The 16,106-nt window shown below is 43.9% G+C and overlaps 1 protein-coding gene across 1 annotated transcript in view; it reads right to left on the bottom strand.

Annotated features, from left to right (window-relative positions):
* Nucleotides 1–16,106, bottom strand: part of KIAA2012 — a 132,890-nt gene that overhangs the window by 46,465 nt on the left and 70,319 nt on the right. Inside the window, exon 14 of the mRNA XM_054680079.2 lies at nt 3,296–3,433. Within this exon, the coding sequence (XP_054536054.1) occupies nt 3,296–3,433 (138 nt within the window). The remainder of the gene's footprint in view (nt 1–3,295; nt 3,434–16,106) is intronic.

Genomic DNA, 16,106 nt, shown 5'->3' with positions numbered 1-16,106 from the left:
GCTTGCAGTGAGCCGAGATCATGCCACTGCACTCCAGCCTGGGTGACAGAGAGAGACTGTCTCAAAATAAAAATAAAAATAAAAATATGTTGGCTGAGGGGAACCGAATGATCAGTGGGAGAGAAAGCTTTATATTGTCTCCACAGAACTTGGGTGGGACTGGAGGGAAGGGCAAAATCCTGTGGGGTCAGAAAATCTTCCTGGTGCAGATGGAATGTGTCCATAGGAATGGAATTTTCTAGAAGGAGTGCTGGATGCTTAGCTAACATGATAGGCGGTGTTTTTGATTGGACAGGGCTCAGCTGGGGGCTGCAGTGAAGCTTTATAACAGATGGTTGAGCATAGGCACTGGAACTGGGCTGCCTGACCAAATCTTGCTTCTGCCATTTACCAACTGTGTGACATTCGGTAAGTTACTTAGCCTCTCAATGCCTTAGTTTTCTCATCTGTAAAATGGAGTAATTCTACATACTTAGATTCATTTTATGAATTAAATAAATGCATGCATATACAATTTAGAACAAAGCCAGACACAGAATAAGTCCTCAGTAATGTTAGCAACTGTGATTATTTTTATCTCTTTCCATTCCCTTGTTCTGCCTTGACCTTTCTTATCACCTACCCTCATCCCCTGCAACATGCAAAGCTTCCTACATGCCCCAGGCAAAAATGAATGACATGCCCTGCGGACAGGCAGGAGATACACAAATGAATGTATAGGATGAGTTGGTTTCCACACAGCTCCAGGTGTGGAGGACAGCCTGTGTGCTCTTCTCTGTTTGAACTCATCATCTTTGTCTGTACTACCCTGAGACTGTGCCTTATTACTACATGGCAATCCCTAGGAATCTGGGAGCTACCACATCCATAAGGAGAAGGTCTATCTAGGGAGAGCAGTGAACACTGAACATTTCCAAGAGAAGGTCTTTGGGGCAAAGACTGGCCTGGGAGTCAGAAAGTGTACCGAGCGTGTACTTCGTGAGTCCTTTGGAAGCAGGCTGAGTTGCCATTTCTGTGAGTCTTGAGGGAGGCGGCCAGGAAAGTGGGCCTTAGGGATGACAACACTTTTCCTTCTGTAATACTGTGCCAAAATTGCTGGACAAAAAAAGTGTAATACAAAAGCATTGTGGATACTAAATATACAAGCAATTATTGTAAAATTCCCCACTTTGAATTCTGCGTTCTTAGATGCTCCATATTTTCTTTTTTTTTTTTTTCTTTTTGAGACAGAGTCTCACTCTGTCACCCAGGCTGGAGTGCAGTGGCACGATCTGGGCTCACTGCAAGCTCCACCTCCCGGGTTCATGCCATTCTCCTGCCTCAGCCTCCCGAGTAGCTGGGACTACAGGTGCCCGCCACCACACCCGGCTAATTTTTTGTATTTTTAGTAGAGACGGGGTTTCACCATGTTAGCCAGGCTGGTCTCGATCTCCTGACCTCGTGATCTGCCCGCCTTGGCCTCCCAAAGTGCTGGGATTACAGGCGTGAGTCACTTTCTTATCTCATTTCCTTAGCAGCTATCACCTTTGAACATGCTACACACTCTGCTTGTGTATTAGGTCTGTTGTCTGTTACCTGTACTATCCTGGAGCAGGGCAGGGATCTTGGTCTGTTTTGTTCACTGATGTATCCCAAATGCCCAGAAACTGCCAAACACATAGTAGATAGCAGGTGCTCAAATATTGGTTAATGAATGGTGACTGTGATGATATTTCCTCCCAGAAAGTACGATTCATAATTCTTTCAGCCCTAAGTGAAGAACTAAACTGTTGCTAAGAATAAAAGGGATAGTTTCACCAGATAAGTCATGGAGTATGGCAATATTTTTTGAATACTTGTAACAAATATCTTTTCTTTTGATGTCCAGAATCATTCTTCTTTCTTGTAGTTTTTTTTTCTATAGAGATGGGGTCTCACTATGTTGCCCAGGCTGGGTTGCAGTGGCTATTCACAGGTGTAATCATAGCACACTACATCCTTGAACTCCTGGACTCAAGCGATCCTCCCACCTCAATCTCCTGAGTAGCTGAAATTCCTTCTTATAGTTTTCAGTACCCCATTTTCCTCTGTCAGACATCATTTCTCTTCCCATTCTCAGTCCCTGTGGCTCCAGGGTGGGCCAATGGCATTTCATTTGGGTATGGATAAGTGACCCACATTGGTTTATATTCAGTTCCGGAATGACCTGGGAAATAGAAGCTGGTGGCCAACTTTCCACCCTTGGGGAAGAGCCTATCTAAGAGGAAGCCCCGAAAAGCAGAGCGCAGTCATGGACAGAGACAGATTTTGGGCAAATGCATGACTCTTAATCAAAGCCCCACCTTGTAGAATTGGGATTGGGGCAGCCCAGGGAATTCGGAGGGTGACCCTCATGACCTCCAAAGGCCCTGCCAGTCTATAGCACTAGATAGAGCCACCATCATGCACTCCGCAAGTATTTGGTTTCTTCTGCCCCATTCCTGTCTTTCTCAGTCATTTCTTATCAAAGGCCTGGAATATTTCCTCAAGGGTACTATGAAGGATCTGAGATCCTTCCATGCCAGGCCTGGCTGTGTTCCTGGTCAGTTTCTTTGACTCCATGGCTATTTATTTCCAGTTCAGTAAGTTCTGAGGAGGGCAAAGAATGGGTAGGAAAGGGGCCCTAAACCAGAGGGTGTGCAATGAAAAGTATGGGCCAATTTATGGAGCATTTAATGAGCACCTTCCATGTGTCGGGTACTGTGTTCGATGCTGGGGTGGGAGGGAGTATTGCAAAGATGGACAAATGCCACCCTCACTATAGAAACCCTCAGAACCCTTAACTTGAAATGAAGCTGAGCTTGTGAGATCAATGAACTCTTAGAGAACAGAAAGCAAGGCCAGATATCCAGAAAGGAATTTGCAGTTGACGTCTAAATAGTTAACTCAAGAATCAGTCTTCTCTATAGTAGTAATATCAACTCTACCAAGTGACAGTGGTAAAACAGTAACAATTATTTTAGCTACTGTCAAGATAAAATGAATTATATTTGACTGTTTTATGAGGTGGTTTAAAGTTACTCTTTCTCCTCTCTGTTCCCTGTCCCCCACCACCCAAACCAGACACCCGACTGATTTGTCCCCGATGGCTGGCTGTGATTACTGTCCTAATTTGTTCTTTCTTCATCTGCTACAAACTGCCTATTTTCTGTCCCTTCTGATAATGCAGGAGCTCTGAGGGACTTCTGAAGCTGTTTTTGTACCATGCAGAAGTGTATTAACTGGAATTCCTGTGTTTGTGTCTATAAAACCCCTCGTCTTCTCAGTGTGAGATCACCTTCAGGAACGGCGTCATGTCGATGTGCAGCTTGCGCGTGTAAAATTCTTTTCTGTTTGAACATATCAGCCCTTTATTTATACAACTTTGAGGCTCTCCTGTCTTCTGAGCTGCTGCCTCCAAGGACTGCTGGGCTCCCTGTGAAGAGAAGCAGAAAGCCCGAACTTTCATATGAATGATATACAGTGCAACAAGGGCTAGTCCAAATCCCCAAATATTTACAGAAGGCAATTTTAAAAATCATTGAAACAATAATACGCAGCAACTATTGTTACTGTTGAAGACACAGAGGACCCTATAGAGAGAAAATAGCCCAAGACTGTTTATTAATTAATACCTACGGAAGTGGAAAAAGGGACCTTCCTAGGTCCCAGGGCTTTAATTATTTAACCCTCACAACAACCCTGTAAGGCAGGTACTGTTACTCCCATTATACAGACAGGAAACCAGGAGGCTCTGGGAGGTTAAGCAACTTGCCCAAAGCCATTAGCTGCTATATGGCAGAGCTAAAATTACCATCTGTTGAAGGCTCCTTTTTAATGAGATCTTTTTGATACTTATATAGTGGCTGAATGGTTATCAAATCTGCTTTGCAGCAAATATGGTTATAGCAAGATTCCAGTTTATTTCCAAGATGACAAAAATGAATTTGATATGTTAGGAAGACTGATTTGAACAAATGTAGCAGAGACAGAAGGAAGAATGAGCTAACAGAGGAGTCTGGGAGGCCCCGGGGGCTCTCCGAGCTTCTGGGCCGTACAAAGGGTGTCACATTTCAGGACACCACAGAATTGGATCTGAAGTTGCCCTCCAGCCCATGCCCCACATTGCAACCTGGCTGCTCCTTCGAAGATGCATACTGGACCATATCACTTCTCTGCTTGAAACCTTCAAAGGCCATTGTCCTCAAGAGGAAGGCCAACTGGCTTACAAGGTTTATAAGCCCTTCCTGCCTGGCCCTGGATGATCTCTCCTGCTTCATTTAGTCATACAACAAATATTTATTGGGTGTCTTTTCTATGCCAGGCAGAGCAGATAGGGCAGTGCCCAAAGGGATGAAAGTCTCCACCCTCATGAAGAGTGCACATCCATTCCACTGAAAGGGAAGACAGAATCATAAGGAAGTGGAACATAAGTACGTCTGAAGGTGGTTTGTGATAGGGAGAAAAATAAAACACAAAGTGGGCTGAGGGAATAGCTGGGGATGGAAGTGGAGGCTGCAATTTTAAGCAGGGAGTCAAGGAAGGTCCCATGAAAAAGCAATGACTGAGCAAAGCTCTGAAGATGGTGAGGGAAGGTTCTAAGGTCTATCTGCATGAAGTGTTTACTTGGCTATGGGAATAGCAGGTGCAGAGGGCCACATGGGCACCAGCCCTTGAGCTCCCGGAGCAAGACCTTTGTAAGTGTCCTTCCCTCTCCCCTTCTTCTGACTCTTCTTCATCTTTCAAGTATGGCTTCCCTGTGCCCCTGTGACCACCCAGAGCATGAGTACCTCCCATCATTGACCACAATGATTGCTCAGGCTTGTGCAGCCATCTCTCCTCCTCCTCTAGACTGGAAGCCCCCTGAAGGCAGGAACCATGGCTGTTCCATTCCCATTGTCCCAGCAGTTTCTGGCACAGGGTCTGGAAATGAACACACACTTGATACATATTTGCTGAACAAAAGAGTAACTAACAGGTTATGGCCCACCTCAATTCAAAGGAGGAGGGAGCAGTGAAGATACCTTTACAGGAAGTATGTGTTGACTTCCAGAAGACAGTCCTCTAGGTAGCACTGGTTCCTCATTTCCAAAGATAAAATTTATTGTTTTTGGGACAAATTTGCTGGGGTCACATACATTAATATGTCATGAGATCACCCTGAGTGTGGATTTGATAATTTCCATATTTTCTAGGAGACTCTCAGAAGGCCATCTCCCTGGGCAGTCATAAACTCTCCCTCCCATAACATTTATATTACTTTTAAACATTAATGATGAATTAACAACTGGTAAGTCCCCACAAACACAGTCATCATTCCAACGAACACCCACACCCTTTTCTTTTGCTTTGAAATGTGGCTAGAGATAAAGATTTTTCTGGATAAACACACATCCAATTTTTTTATCATCTCAGCCACATATCTGATTAGCTTTTCAGGGTGAGACAGTCCCTCTCCATTTCTCGATAAAATGAAAGCATTTGGTCCAAGCTAGACTCAGACAAGGCATTTCAAGCTTTCTAGCCTCCACAATCATGCATGAATCACTGGATAGAATAATAGAAATCAGATGATAATGATTTGAGGGAAATTTCTCCATTATCCCCAAGAGAAGATTTTGTGTTAGACGGGAGAACAAAAGGCATAGTCAAGACCAGTTCCAACGCCTGAAATTACTTTAACTCCTTATTTGGGGCTCAGATTGAAGAGTGGGGAGTTGAGAGGCTTTGAGAAAAGTCTCCCCAAACCACTTGACCTATAAGTCTTTCGATAAAACAATTCTCCTGACCATATGGCTCATCTCCCTAATGTTCAGAGGCCATCAATTCTAGCTTGATGGAATGTTTTGAGTGAAGGCTCTATACCCACTGGAATGTGAAGTACTGTTTTTGCTCATTATGTTCAAGTGTTCTAATGAATGAATGATAGTGAAAGGGGATTTGGGAGATGGGAGGGAAAAAAAGATTAAACATATAAAGAAGAGGTAGTGATGGGAGAAGAAAAAGTCAGAAAATTGAAAGCAGGAAAGAAAGTCGCATGCTAGGTCCGGTGCAGTGGCTCATATCCGTAATCTCATCACTTTGGAAGGCTGAGGCAGGAGGATTGCCTGAGTTCAGGAGTTTGAGGCCAACCTGGGCAACACAGTGAGATCCTGTCTTTACAAAAAAATTTAAAGAAAATTAGCTGGGTGTGGTGGTGTGTGCCTGTAGTCCCAGCTACTCAGAAAGCTGAGGTGGTAAGATCCTTGAGCCCAAGAGTTTGAGGCTGCAGTGAGCTATGATTATGCCACTGCACTCCAGCCTGGGCAACAGAGTGAGGCCCTGTCTCTAAAATAAATAAATAAATAAATAAATATAAAAGTAATAACAAATACAAAAATAAAAATGAAAGTCACATGCTTGGTTGGTTTTTCATTTATCCATTAAACTGATATTTATCAAGTGCCTACTATGTGTCAGACAAACAAACACACACATAAGCAAGATGATGCTTTTAGGTGGTGACTAGTCTGTGAAGACAACACAATGGTGCTAGGAGGAAGGGTAATGGGAAGGGGGTGGCCGCTTGGCTTAAATGGTCAGAGGAGGCTGCTCTGAGGAGAGAGCTGGATGACAAGCTGGAGCCAGCCCTGGATGAATCTATCTTTAGCAATCAGGGTAGCTGGTATCTCTGTGGTCTGATTATTTATTTATTGAATTATTTAATTATTATTATTATTTTTTGAGACAGAGTCTTGCTCTGTTGCCCAGGCTGGAGTGCAGTGGCGCAATCTTGGCTCACTGCAACCTCTGCCTCCCTGATTCAAGCAATTCTCCTGCTTTAGTCTACCGAGTAGCTGGGACTACAGGTGTGTGCCACCATGCCCGGCTAATTTTTGTATTTTTAGTAGAGATGGGGTTTTGCTATGTTGGCCAGGCTGGTCTTGAACTACTGACATCAGGTGGTCCACCCGCCTTGGCCTCTCAAAGTGCTGAGATTACAGGAGTGAGCCACCGTGCCTGGCCCTGTGGTCTGATTATTTAGAGGTAAGCAGGGGATCTTTTAAAAGGAAATTGGAATTCCTGATTTCTAGGCCTGTCTGCCCCAGTCTTCTGGGCTCCATTCTTGACCCCATGAGGCACCCCTCTGTTTTCTGAGTGGCAGAGCAATCAAAACTGACACTTGCAGCTCTTGGGTATGTTGAGAGCAAAGACAGAAGAATAAATAGTGATCAGGAGTCAAGGTCTCTAAAGATACAGGAGAGAGAAGAAAACACAAGGTTAAATGGAAGGGAAGGAAAATGGGGGAACTGAAGAAAGCAGAGATGCCTGAAGGTTTTTTGTTTCTTTTATGTGAATACTTTGGTGGAGATGATTAAAAAACTAATGGAATGGACAGGTGCGGTGGCTTATGCCTGTAATCCCAGGACTGCGGGAGGCTGAGGTGGCTGGATCACTTGAGGCCAGCAGTTCAAGACCAGCCTGGCCAACACATCAAAACCCATTTCTACTAAAAATACAAAAATTAACCAGGCATGGTGGTGCAAGCCTGTGGTCCCAGCTACTTGGGAGGCTGAGGCATGAGAATTGCTTGAACCCAGGAGGTGAGCGTTATAGTGAGCGGAGATCGCGCCACTGCACTCCAGCCTCGGCGACAGAGCGAGACTCCGTCTCAAAAACAAAAAACAAAAAACAAAAAAAAAAACAAAAAAACCCCACACCAAACAAACAAACAAACCAAAAAAACTGATGGAATGGTGAAATGTTTAGCAGAAAAACAGAACCCATCCCTTCACCTATATTGTACTGCAAATACTTTAATATTTTTATGTTCTGCTAAAAACACCTGGAAGCCTTTCTCTTTAGTAAATGAAACAATAAAGATTAACGAGTTAATTTGGTAAAGCTGATTTGAATTGCACAGAAGGCATTGCGTAAATACTTGGCATTTAAAAAGTTATCTGACATTTAAAAGGAGATGACTGTTAATGAATTCAAGAGCTAATCTTATACTCTGACAGAGTGAGCCATGGAAAATCCAGGATTATTATCTTGCTGTAAACACAATGTGATTCAGTTGAGCTATCACACAGAAAAAAGGGAGAGCTATTGGTTGCGTACAAATATCTAGACTTACACACATATATAATATAGCAAAACTTAAAGAGAACATCCATTAAAATTACAGACGCATCTTACTGTTTCCTTTCTTACTCTTGGATTATAATATCTGAGCTACAGACCCAGGGAGAAACCCTTCTCCCCAGTAATTTTTCCTCCTCCTTTCAACTGTTATATTTTAAATGGTCACTACCATGGGTTGGCTCTCCAAACAGACTTTGGGAAGTCTAACCTTAAGAAGGAGATGAAATTCTAAACCCAAGTGGCTGCGTCTCCACCCTGGGTCCCACAGAGCCACCAGAGATAAGGATCTGTCCTGTAGGTGTCCCTCGGGCCCTCCTCATTACTTCTCCCACTCCTTTCTAATTGGGGTTCCCCATCTTTGTAGCTGCGGCTTAATGGCTCCAAGAAGAGCGATTGTCCCTCATTAAGGAGGCTGCAACACTCTCACTGTCTAACTCCCTCCCACGCAGCTCACAACTTCATTCTGCCGGAGAACAGGCTGCCAAGAGGCTCCGGGAACCTGCGGGCAAGCTGAGCTGGAGGAAGAAAACAGAAAGGAGGAGGGCCTTTGTAACCAAGATCTGAAATGTGCTGGGGCACACACCCCGCCATTATCTTAACGTTTGAAGAGCGGGTCGGGGGAGCCTTTGCTGAAACCCTTAGGTGGTCTCTCAAGTTGCCACATCAAACCTCTGTGCACACAGGGCATGTGTCGCCTCCTGTGAGTAAACAAAAGGAAGAGTCAGTCCCTCCTCTGACCCCCAGGCTCCCCTCGTTGGCTGAAAGTCTGTCCTTCGACTCCCCTTGGTTGGCTCTGAGTCCCAGGGGCACACAGAGATCTGAGAGATTTAGTCACTGGGGGTAGGGGAGAAGGAGGGCTGGGATTCTGAGCTTCCCTGTCCTCCCACCCCCTGCTAGGGTAGGGGAACTAAATCCTGGAAGGGGCCCTTCCTGCAGGAGCAAAGGGCCTGGCAACTTTCCCAGTGTTTGGCCTTCCCGGGCCCTGTTGTTCCTTGCCCATGGCAGCCTACGGACCTAAAAGCGGGCAGTGGGAATGGGGCCAGAGGTGGGGCTGAGTGTACCTGGGACTCCATGGGCTCCCTGAGATGGGACTGCCTAGGAAGGGGATCTGAATGGGCCAGGCGTTGTATACATTGTCAACCTCAGGCTGACTTGGAGGGCACTCTGTCTGTGGCAAGGCCGACCACCCTGGCCACCCCCAAAGTCCTCACTCTGAGGTTCTGTCTCTGTCTAGGTTTCCCTGGCTGGAAGGGAGGAGGCCTCCAGTGTGCAGGAGGTCAGATGGACGCCTGGGATCTCAGCTCAGCAACCCAGCCTGGCCACATAGCCTCTTTCTGAGGAGCAGCAGAACCCCCGAGCCACAGCGGGCTTCCACCCACACAAATGTGCCCAGCAGTCTAGCGCCTGTCACCTGGGCTCATCCTGCTCTTCTTGGCCACGTGAGGTCTGGGCCCACTTTTTACATTCTGCAGGGAATTTGGTGCTGGTGAAATGGGCTGAGTGGGCCGTTTTGCGAGGGCTCCACAAGTAGGCACGGTGGAGACAGTTAGTTTGGTAGCCAAACAAGAGCTTTCTTGTTCTCCGCCTGTCAGGAATTTTGGTCTTCATCTATTTTTTAATGTCCTCAACTTTATAGAAGGAGATTTGACATCCTCCTGAGTGTTTAGCAAATTAGCCGAACAGCTAGCAAACATGAGCCTCGGAAGAGAAACATGGCAACCTCCAGTCTTTGCTCCTGTGAGGGGCTCATTTCGTGACTTTGGCTAAGTCATTCTGTGCCTCAGCTTCCCTACCTAGAAAATGGGGCTAAGCTCATTGTTCTCTTCCAGGAAATTCTGAATGAAACTCTGGACACTTTCATTCCAGAGCTTCTACTATAAATAAATCTTAGCTGTGAGTTCTAATTGCTATTGTCTTCAACATTATTACCTGCTTTGTTGATACAACAGAATCACTGTTTATCTGGCTCAGCAGGAGCTGGAGGAGAAAAATTTCCAGCCAAAATAGTGATCTCTTCTGCCCCAAGGGAGGTAGAAGCCAGCTTTTTCTGTGAGGGGGTGGCTAGCTGTATTCAGGCCGGAACTGTGCCTGTGTTTGAGAGATGACACATTCTATTTTAGACTGGGAGATGGGACGTCGAGGGGTGAAAGGTGGGAAATCTGAACAACTCCTCAGCTCCTTCTAATTCAAAACTGTGTGACTTCCTTGTTTTGTTGGGTCTGGTGAGACTTTTGCAATCTGACAACCGACAGACAGGGAATCTCAACTTGCAAACTGATTCCACTGTGAAAAGGTCATTTTTAAATCAGTCGATTTTTACTAGGAAAAAAAAATGGTGTTTTGAATCCCAGACTCGCCCATAAAAGTTTAACCCAAATTCAGCCGGACTATGGAGTTGAAGTAGTCCTGGTCATGCGTGACAGCAGAAGGCTGGAAGAAGAGAAAGAAAAATGTCCTTTCTTTTACTTTCCTGGCCCTCCACACTTTCCTGACCCCTTCCCCTCCACTGGGCTCTTCTGTCCTCCGACCTCTACATTTTCCTCTGCAGCCCTGTGCTGTGGGCCATGGTGCCCTGCTGACACAGTGCTGCTGGCCCCCAAATTCCCTGCCTCCCCTCTGCCCCTAGACCTTCAGCTGTGCTCCCTTAGGTATATGGCGAAAGCAATTAAGAAACTTTCACAAAGAGGTATGAGGAACCCAAAATAATCTCTAATGGTTAGAATTTTAAACAGTGAAACACTGTGAACACTCCAGAAGGCATGGAGGATATTTGGGAGGCAGAGAGAGGGATGCTTGAATTGGGGGTTGGGGATGGGAAAGGGAGGAACAATTGGTAGATTGACTCATTGTCCTCCTTTAAATTATTCATGCTTTTCAAGCTTCTCCTTTTCCATGTCTAAACCTTTAGATTGTATACAAGCTCCAAGTTCTGTTTTATAATGGCTTTCAAGGAAAGGGACAGGGGAGTACAACAGTAATGATTATAATGTATTGGGGGCTGCCTACTGCCAAGCATTGTGTGAATCCCTTTCAATATGTTTCATCTCATCCTCATCATGATCGCATGAGGGAAATATTATTACCCTATGAGGAAACTGTGCCTCAGAGAGGTTAAATAGCCTGCCTAAAGCCACACAGCCTATAAGGAAGAAGTTGGGATTTATTTTATTTTATTCATTTTTGAGACAGAGTCTTGCTCTGTCACTCAGACTGGAGTGCGGTCGTATGATCATGGCTCACTGCAGCCTTGACCTCCCAGGCTCAAGCAATCCTCCTGCCTCAGCCTCCTGAGTAGCTGGGACTACAGATATGCACCAACACACCTGGCTTTTTTTTTTTTTTTTTTTGAGATGGAGTCTTGCTCTGTCACCCAGGCTGGAGTGCAATGGCGCAATCTCAGCTTACTGCAACCTCCACCTCCCGGGTTCAAGAGATTCTTCTGCCTCAGGCTCCCGAGTATCTGGGACTACAGGTGAGTGCTACCACACCTGGCTAATTTTTTGTATTTTTAGTAGAGACAGGGTTTCACTTCGTTAGCCAGGATGGTCTCCATCTCCTGACCTCGTAATCCACCCACCTCAGCCTCCCAAAGTTCTGGGATTACAGGCGTGAGCCACTGCACCCGGCTGCTACTTTTTTATAGAGATGGGGTCTCACTTTGTTGCCCAGGCTGGTCTCAAACTCCTGAGCTCACGTAATCCTCCAGCCTTGGTCTCCCAAAGTGCTGGGATTATGGATGTGAGCCACCACTCCTGGCCTAGAAGTTGGGATTTAAATGCAGCTTTATTGGATTTCCAAATGACTAGGCCTCTTTAAAGTGCGGTTCATGTGTGAAAGGGGCCCTATTAGTCCTGACATCTATTTCCTTATCTGTAAACAGGGATAATAACTGTACCAACTACATGGGGATGTTGTAAGGATGAGATAATCCTAAACCCTGTGCATAGTAAAACTCAAAAACATTGGCTGTTTTTACCATTTAAAAAGACCCTCTTGGCCAGGCGGGTGGCTCAAGCCTGTAATCCCAGCACTTTGGGAGGCCGAGGTGGGTGGATCACCTGAGGTCAGGAGTTCAAGACCAGCCTGGTCAACATGGCGAAACCCCGACTCTACTAAAACTACAAAAATTAGCCGGGTGTGGTGACGGGCGCCTGTAATCCCAGCTACTTGGGAGGCTGAGGCAGGAGAATCACTTGAACCCTGGAGGCAGAGGTTGCAGTGGGCCGAGACTGTACCACTGCACTCCAGCCTGGGCAACAGAGTGAGACTCCATCTCAAAAAAAAAAAAAAAAGACCCTCTCAAGAGAATGGGGAGATAATTGCTAAAGCTTGTGATAGGTATGTGGAGGTTCATCATACTATTCTTTTACATATGTTTGAAATTTTTCATAATACAAAGAAAAAAGGAAAAAAATTAACTACGCAGATATTATGTGTCACTAGCAGCCAAGACATCAATTAATACAGACTTATTGGAATAAATGATAGTTGCAGTGAAAACTCAGCAAATAAAAGCCTTCCTTTTGTAATTAAAAACAAACCCCTCTCAGGAAATTAGCCTTAAATTGTCTAGGGCGTTTTGGGGCAGACAAAGTAATCCTGTGGGTAAGGTTGAACCAGAAGATGAAGTTTGCTTAGATCTTCAAAAAGCCTTTGAATAAAGTTCCACAACCAAAGCTATTTACAAAACCAGAGGGGTGGGGAGAGAGAGAAGGGAGAGTGAGCACAGGCATGGAAATAGGTGAACGTTGGCAGTGTCTTGGAAAAGACAGCTGACTTTAGAAACAAGAAACAAAGGCAGGGTAGGGAGTCAAGAGCACTTCTCTTGATGGGGAAATGCAGAAGCAAATTCTCTTAGGCATTGGTGTGGAGACCAATCTTACTTGTCAGCCTCAGAGAGATCTCCAAGAAGGATGCCTAGTGACATCCCCGAGTCTGCACATGACCCAAAGCTTTTCCAGAGAAGGAAAAACCAAATCATAATGACCAATGGCAGGAAATGCCCAGAGATTGTGTGAGTTGTGGGGAAAATATCAGTTGAACTTCCATCTCATTATCACTGAAAATAAAACAAGTGCAATCTCTGAATTCTACTTAGAGGAGATAGGCTTTTTCTATTCAGAACATGGATCTTAATGTTAATGACAGGTTTAGTTTCACTTTGTTGCCCTGGCTAGTTTCAAACTTCTGGTTTCAAGTGATCCGCCCACCTTGGCCTCCCAAAGTGCTGGGATTACAGGTGTGAGCCACTGCGCCCGGCCTGTTGATTTATTTTTGAGTGGCTCCCATGTACCAGGAACTGTGCCAGACACAAAGGATACAAAGGCAGATAACAGCCTTATAGAAGGCAGGGTAGGGTATGGCTTAAAAGGACACTGAAATAAAAGGTTACGTTTGTACCCTTGTACAAAACATAGTGTGTCTACAGGTGTTTTATCTTTTGTTTTTTTTCGTGTGCGTGTTGTTTTTGGTCCTGAAAGAGGAGAGCTGACGGGGATATGAACACCATCTGTGAAACCACCAAGGAAACAGATGGAGGTAAACACAGGTTTATTCAAACCAAATCCTAGTATGCTAGAATTACAGGCTACTCTTTGAAATCCAAAAGAGATAAACTTAGGATACATAAGATTAAATATGAATTTATACTGTTGTAAACTTATGAAACCTGAACTCAAGAGATAGTATAGGTTGAAACAGAAGTGAAGAAAGGGATATAACACCAATTTAACAGGATTTTTAGGATACTATCAAAGTTCTAAGCCCCACAAAGCAACAAAACAAAACCCAAGATAAGGCATGTGAGAAAGGATGTTTGTTCTCCCTAGCCTGGAAATAGTTTAAACAAAGGGAGAAAAGTGACAATGTGAAAACTGGTGAGATGCTTTCTTTCTTATTTTAAACAAAGAGATGCAATCATTTTTGGGAAATCTAATTAAGGTTTGAGCTTGTACTTTGATACTCTTTACTGACAACCTCTGCCCTGACAGCTCTATAAACAAGTGGGCTCAGTGCCCCTCTTTTCCCAAGCTTACATAGATGGATCTGGATGGATGAGAGTTTTATGCTCTGAGTTCCAATTTTTCAGAAAGATGAATTCATTGTCCCCCAAAGTCTAGAGTTAGAGGGATAAAATGCCAAAAAGGGATTGAGATCCTTAAAAAGAGAATGCTGATGACTCTATTCAATAAACTAATAAAAACCTGATTAATGTTAAATATTTTAAACCAATGATAATTTGCTAAAAAATAATGGTGCTATGGTGTTGACCCTGTTCAGCTTGCTGAATACTTGTGGTATACACTGAGTCCGAGATTATTTTATGCTAGACTTGAATAAAACCAGCTCTCCTCATGATCTGTCTTTCCTTATAGGTAGAATATAGAAAAAGGAAAAACAATGAAAAAAAAAAAAAACCCAGGAAAACAAATAACGTAATCCACCTCGATTTCAAGTTAGCATGACAGCACTTTTTTCATGCATTATTTGCAAGTCTTTTCCGAATAGATACTTTTTTTTTTTTTTTACATAGTTGCAGTCATAGTTGACTTATTTTGATTTCCACTTTTAAAATGTTAAATCAGGCTGGGCACGGTGGCTCACGCCTGTCATCCTAGCACTTTGGGAGGCCAAGGCGGGTGGATTGCCTGAGCTCAGGAGTTTGAGACCAGGCTGGGCAACACAGTGAAACCCTGTCTCTACTAAAATACAAAAAAATTAGCTGGGAGTGGTGGCATGATCCTATAATTCCAGTTACTTGGGAGGCTGAGGTAAGAGAATTGCTTGAACCCTGGAGGTGGAGGTTGCAGTGAGCCGAGATTGTGCCATTGCATTCCAGCCTGGGTGACAGAGCAAGACTCTATCTCAAAAAGAAAAAAAAAAAAAAAAAAAAAAAATTAAACCAGTGGTTGTCAATTGGAGGTGATTTCGCTCCCCAGCGGGCATTTGGCAGGGTCTGGAAACATTTTTGATTGTCACAACTGGGGAGGGTTGTGCTACTGGCATCTAGTATACTGCTTAACATCCTACAATCAACGGGAAAGTTCCCCACAACAAAGACTATCTGGTCCAAAATGTCAGTGATGTTGCCTGTTAGTTAAACATTAGTATTAAATCTCAGTTTCTAGTATGAACAATCATTCTTTTTTAATGCTTGAAGTAAACCCTTCACTGAGGGTGAAACTGCCATTGCCAAATTATAACTGAGACAGTGAAACAGATCTGACCTAACCAACTCCATCTTGATTCTAACCTCCAGGCTGTCCTTGTTCATTCCTGGGTGTAGGCTGAACTAACTTTGGGAGGAACTTAGTTTACAGTTTAGCTTTGAAACAAAGACAATAACAGCCCTTTCCCAAAACAAGCCCCCTTCCTACTTGTGAACCAGACTGCCTTTGCAGGACTAACAAATTAGCCACAAAATTAGAAATTATGGTTTAGGAGTCATGCGGCTGGAGGCCACAAGATTCTAAACCTCCCCAAAATCATTTCTCTGATGTTACACTCTTAGGCTGTTTCCAGATTTTCTCTGTTATAGATAATGCTGCAATGGACATCTTCACTGACTTTTTTCTTTTTTTCTGTTGAATTATTTCCTTAGGATAAATTCTCGGAAGTCAGAAATACATAATCAATGGATATTTCATGTTTTTCATGTTTCATGAGTTATATTGCCATTTTGCTTTACAAAGGGATTGAACCAAGACTGTGTTCCACCAGAAGTGTATAAGTATACCAGTTTTACCAAAACTCTGGCAGCCCTGGGTGTTACCATTTAAAAAGAGTAAGAGAAGGCACAAATCTCAGATATAAGATGGTATTTACAGTTTGCCTCAATATGCATATAAATTGTTAATCAAGATGAATGATTTTTTTCATATTTATTTTCTGTTACTCCTTTTTGGATATGAATTGTTTCTGTCTTTTGTTTATTTTTCTCCTGGTTCTCAATGATTTTCTTTTAAAATTGGAGGTAATCTTTACTG

Source organism: Pan troglodytes, chromosome 13 (genome assembly GCF_028858775.2).
Source record: "Pan troglodytes isolate AG18354 chromosome 13, NHGRI_mPanTro3-v2.0_pri, whole genome shotgun sequence".
Taxonomy (NCBI): Eukaryota; Metazoa; Chordata; class Mammalia; order Primates; family Hominidae; genus Pan; species Pan troglodytes.
This window is presented reverse-complemented; position numbering and strand designations above follow the sequence as displayed.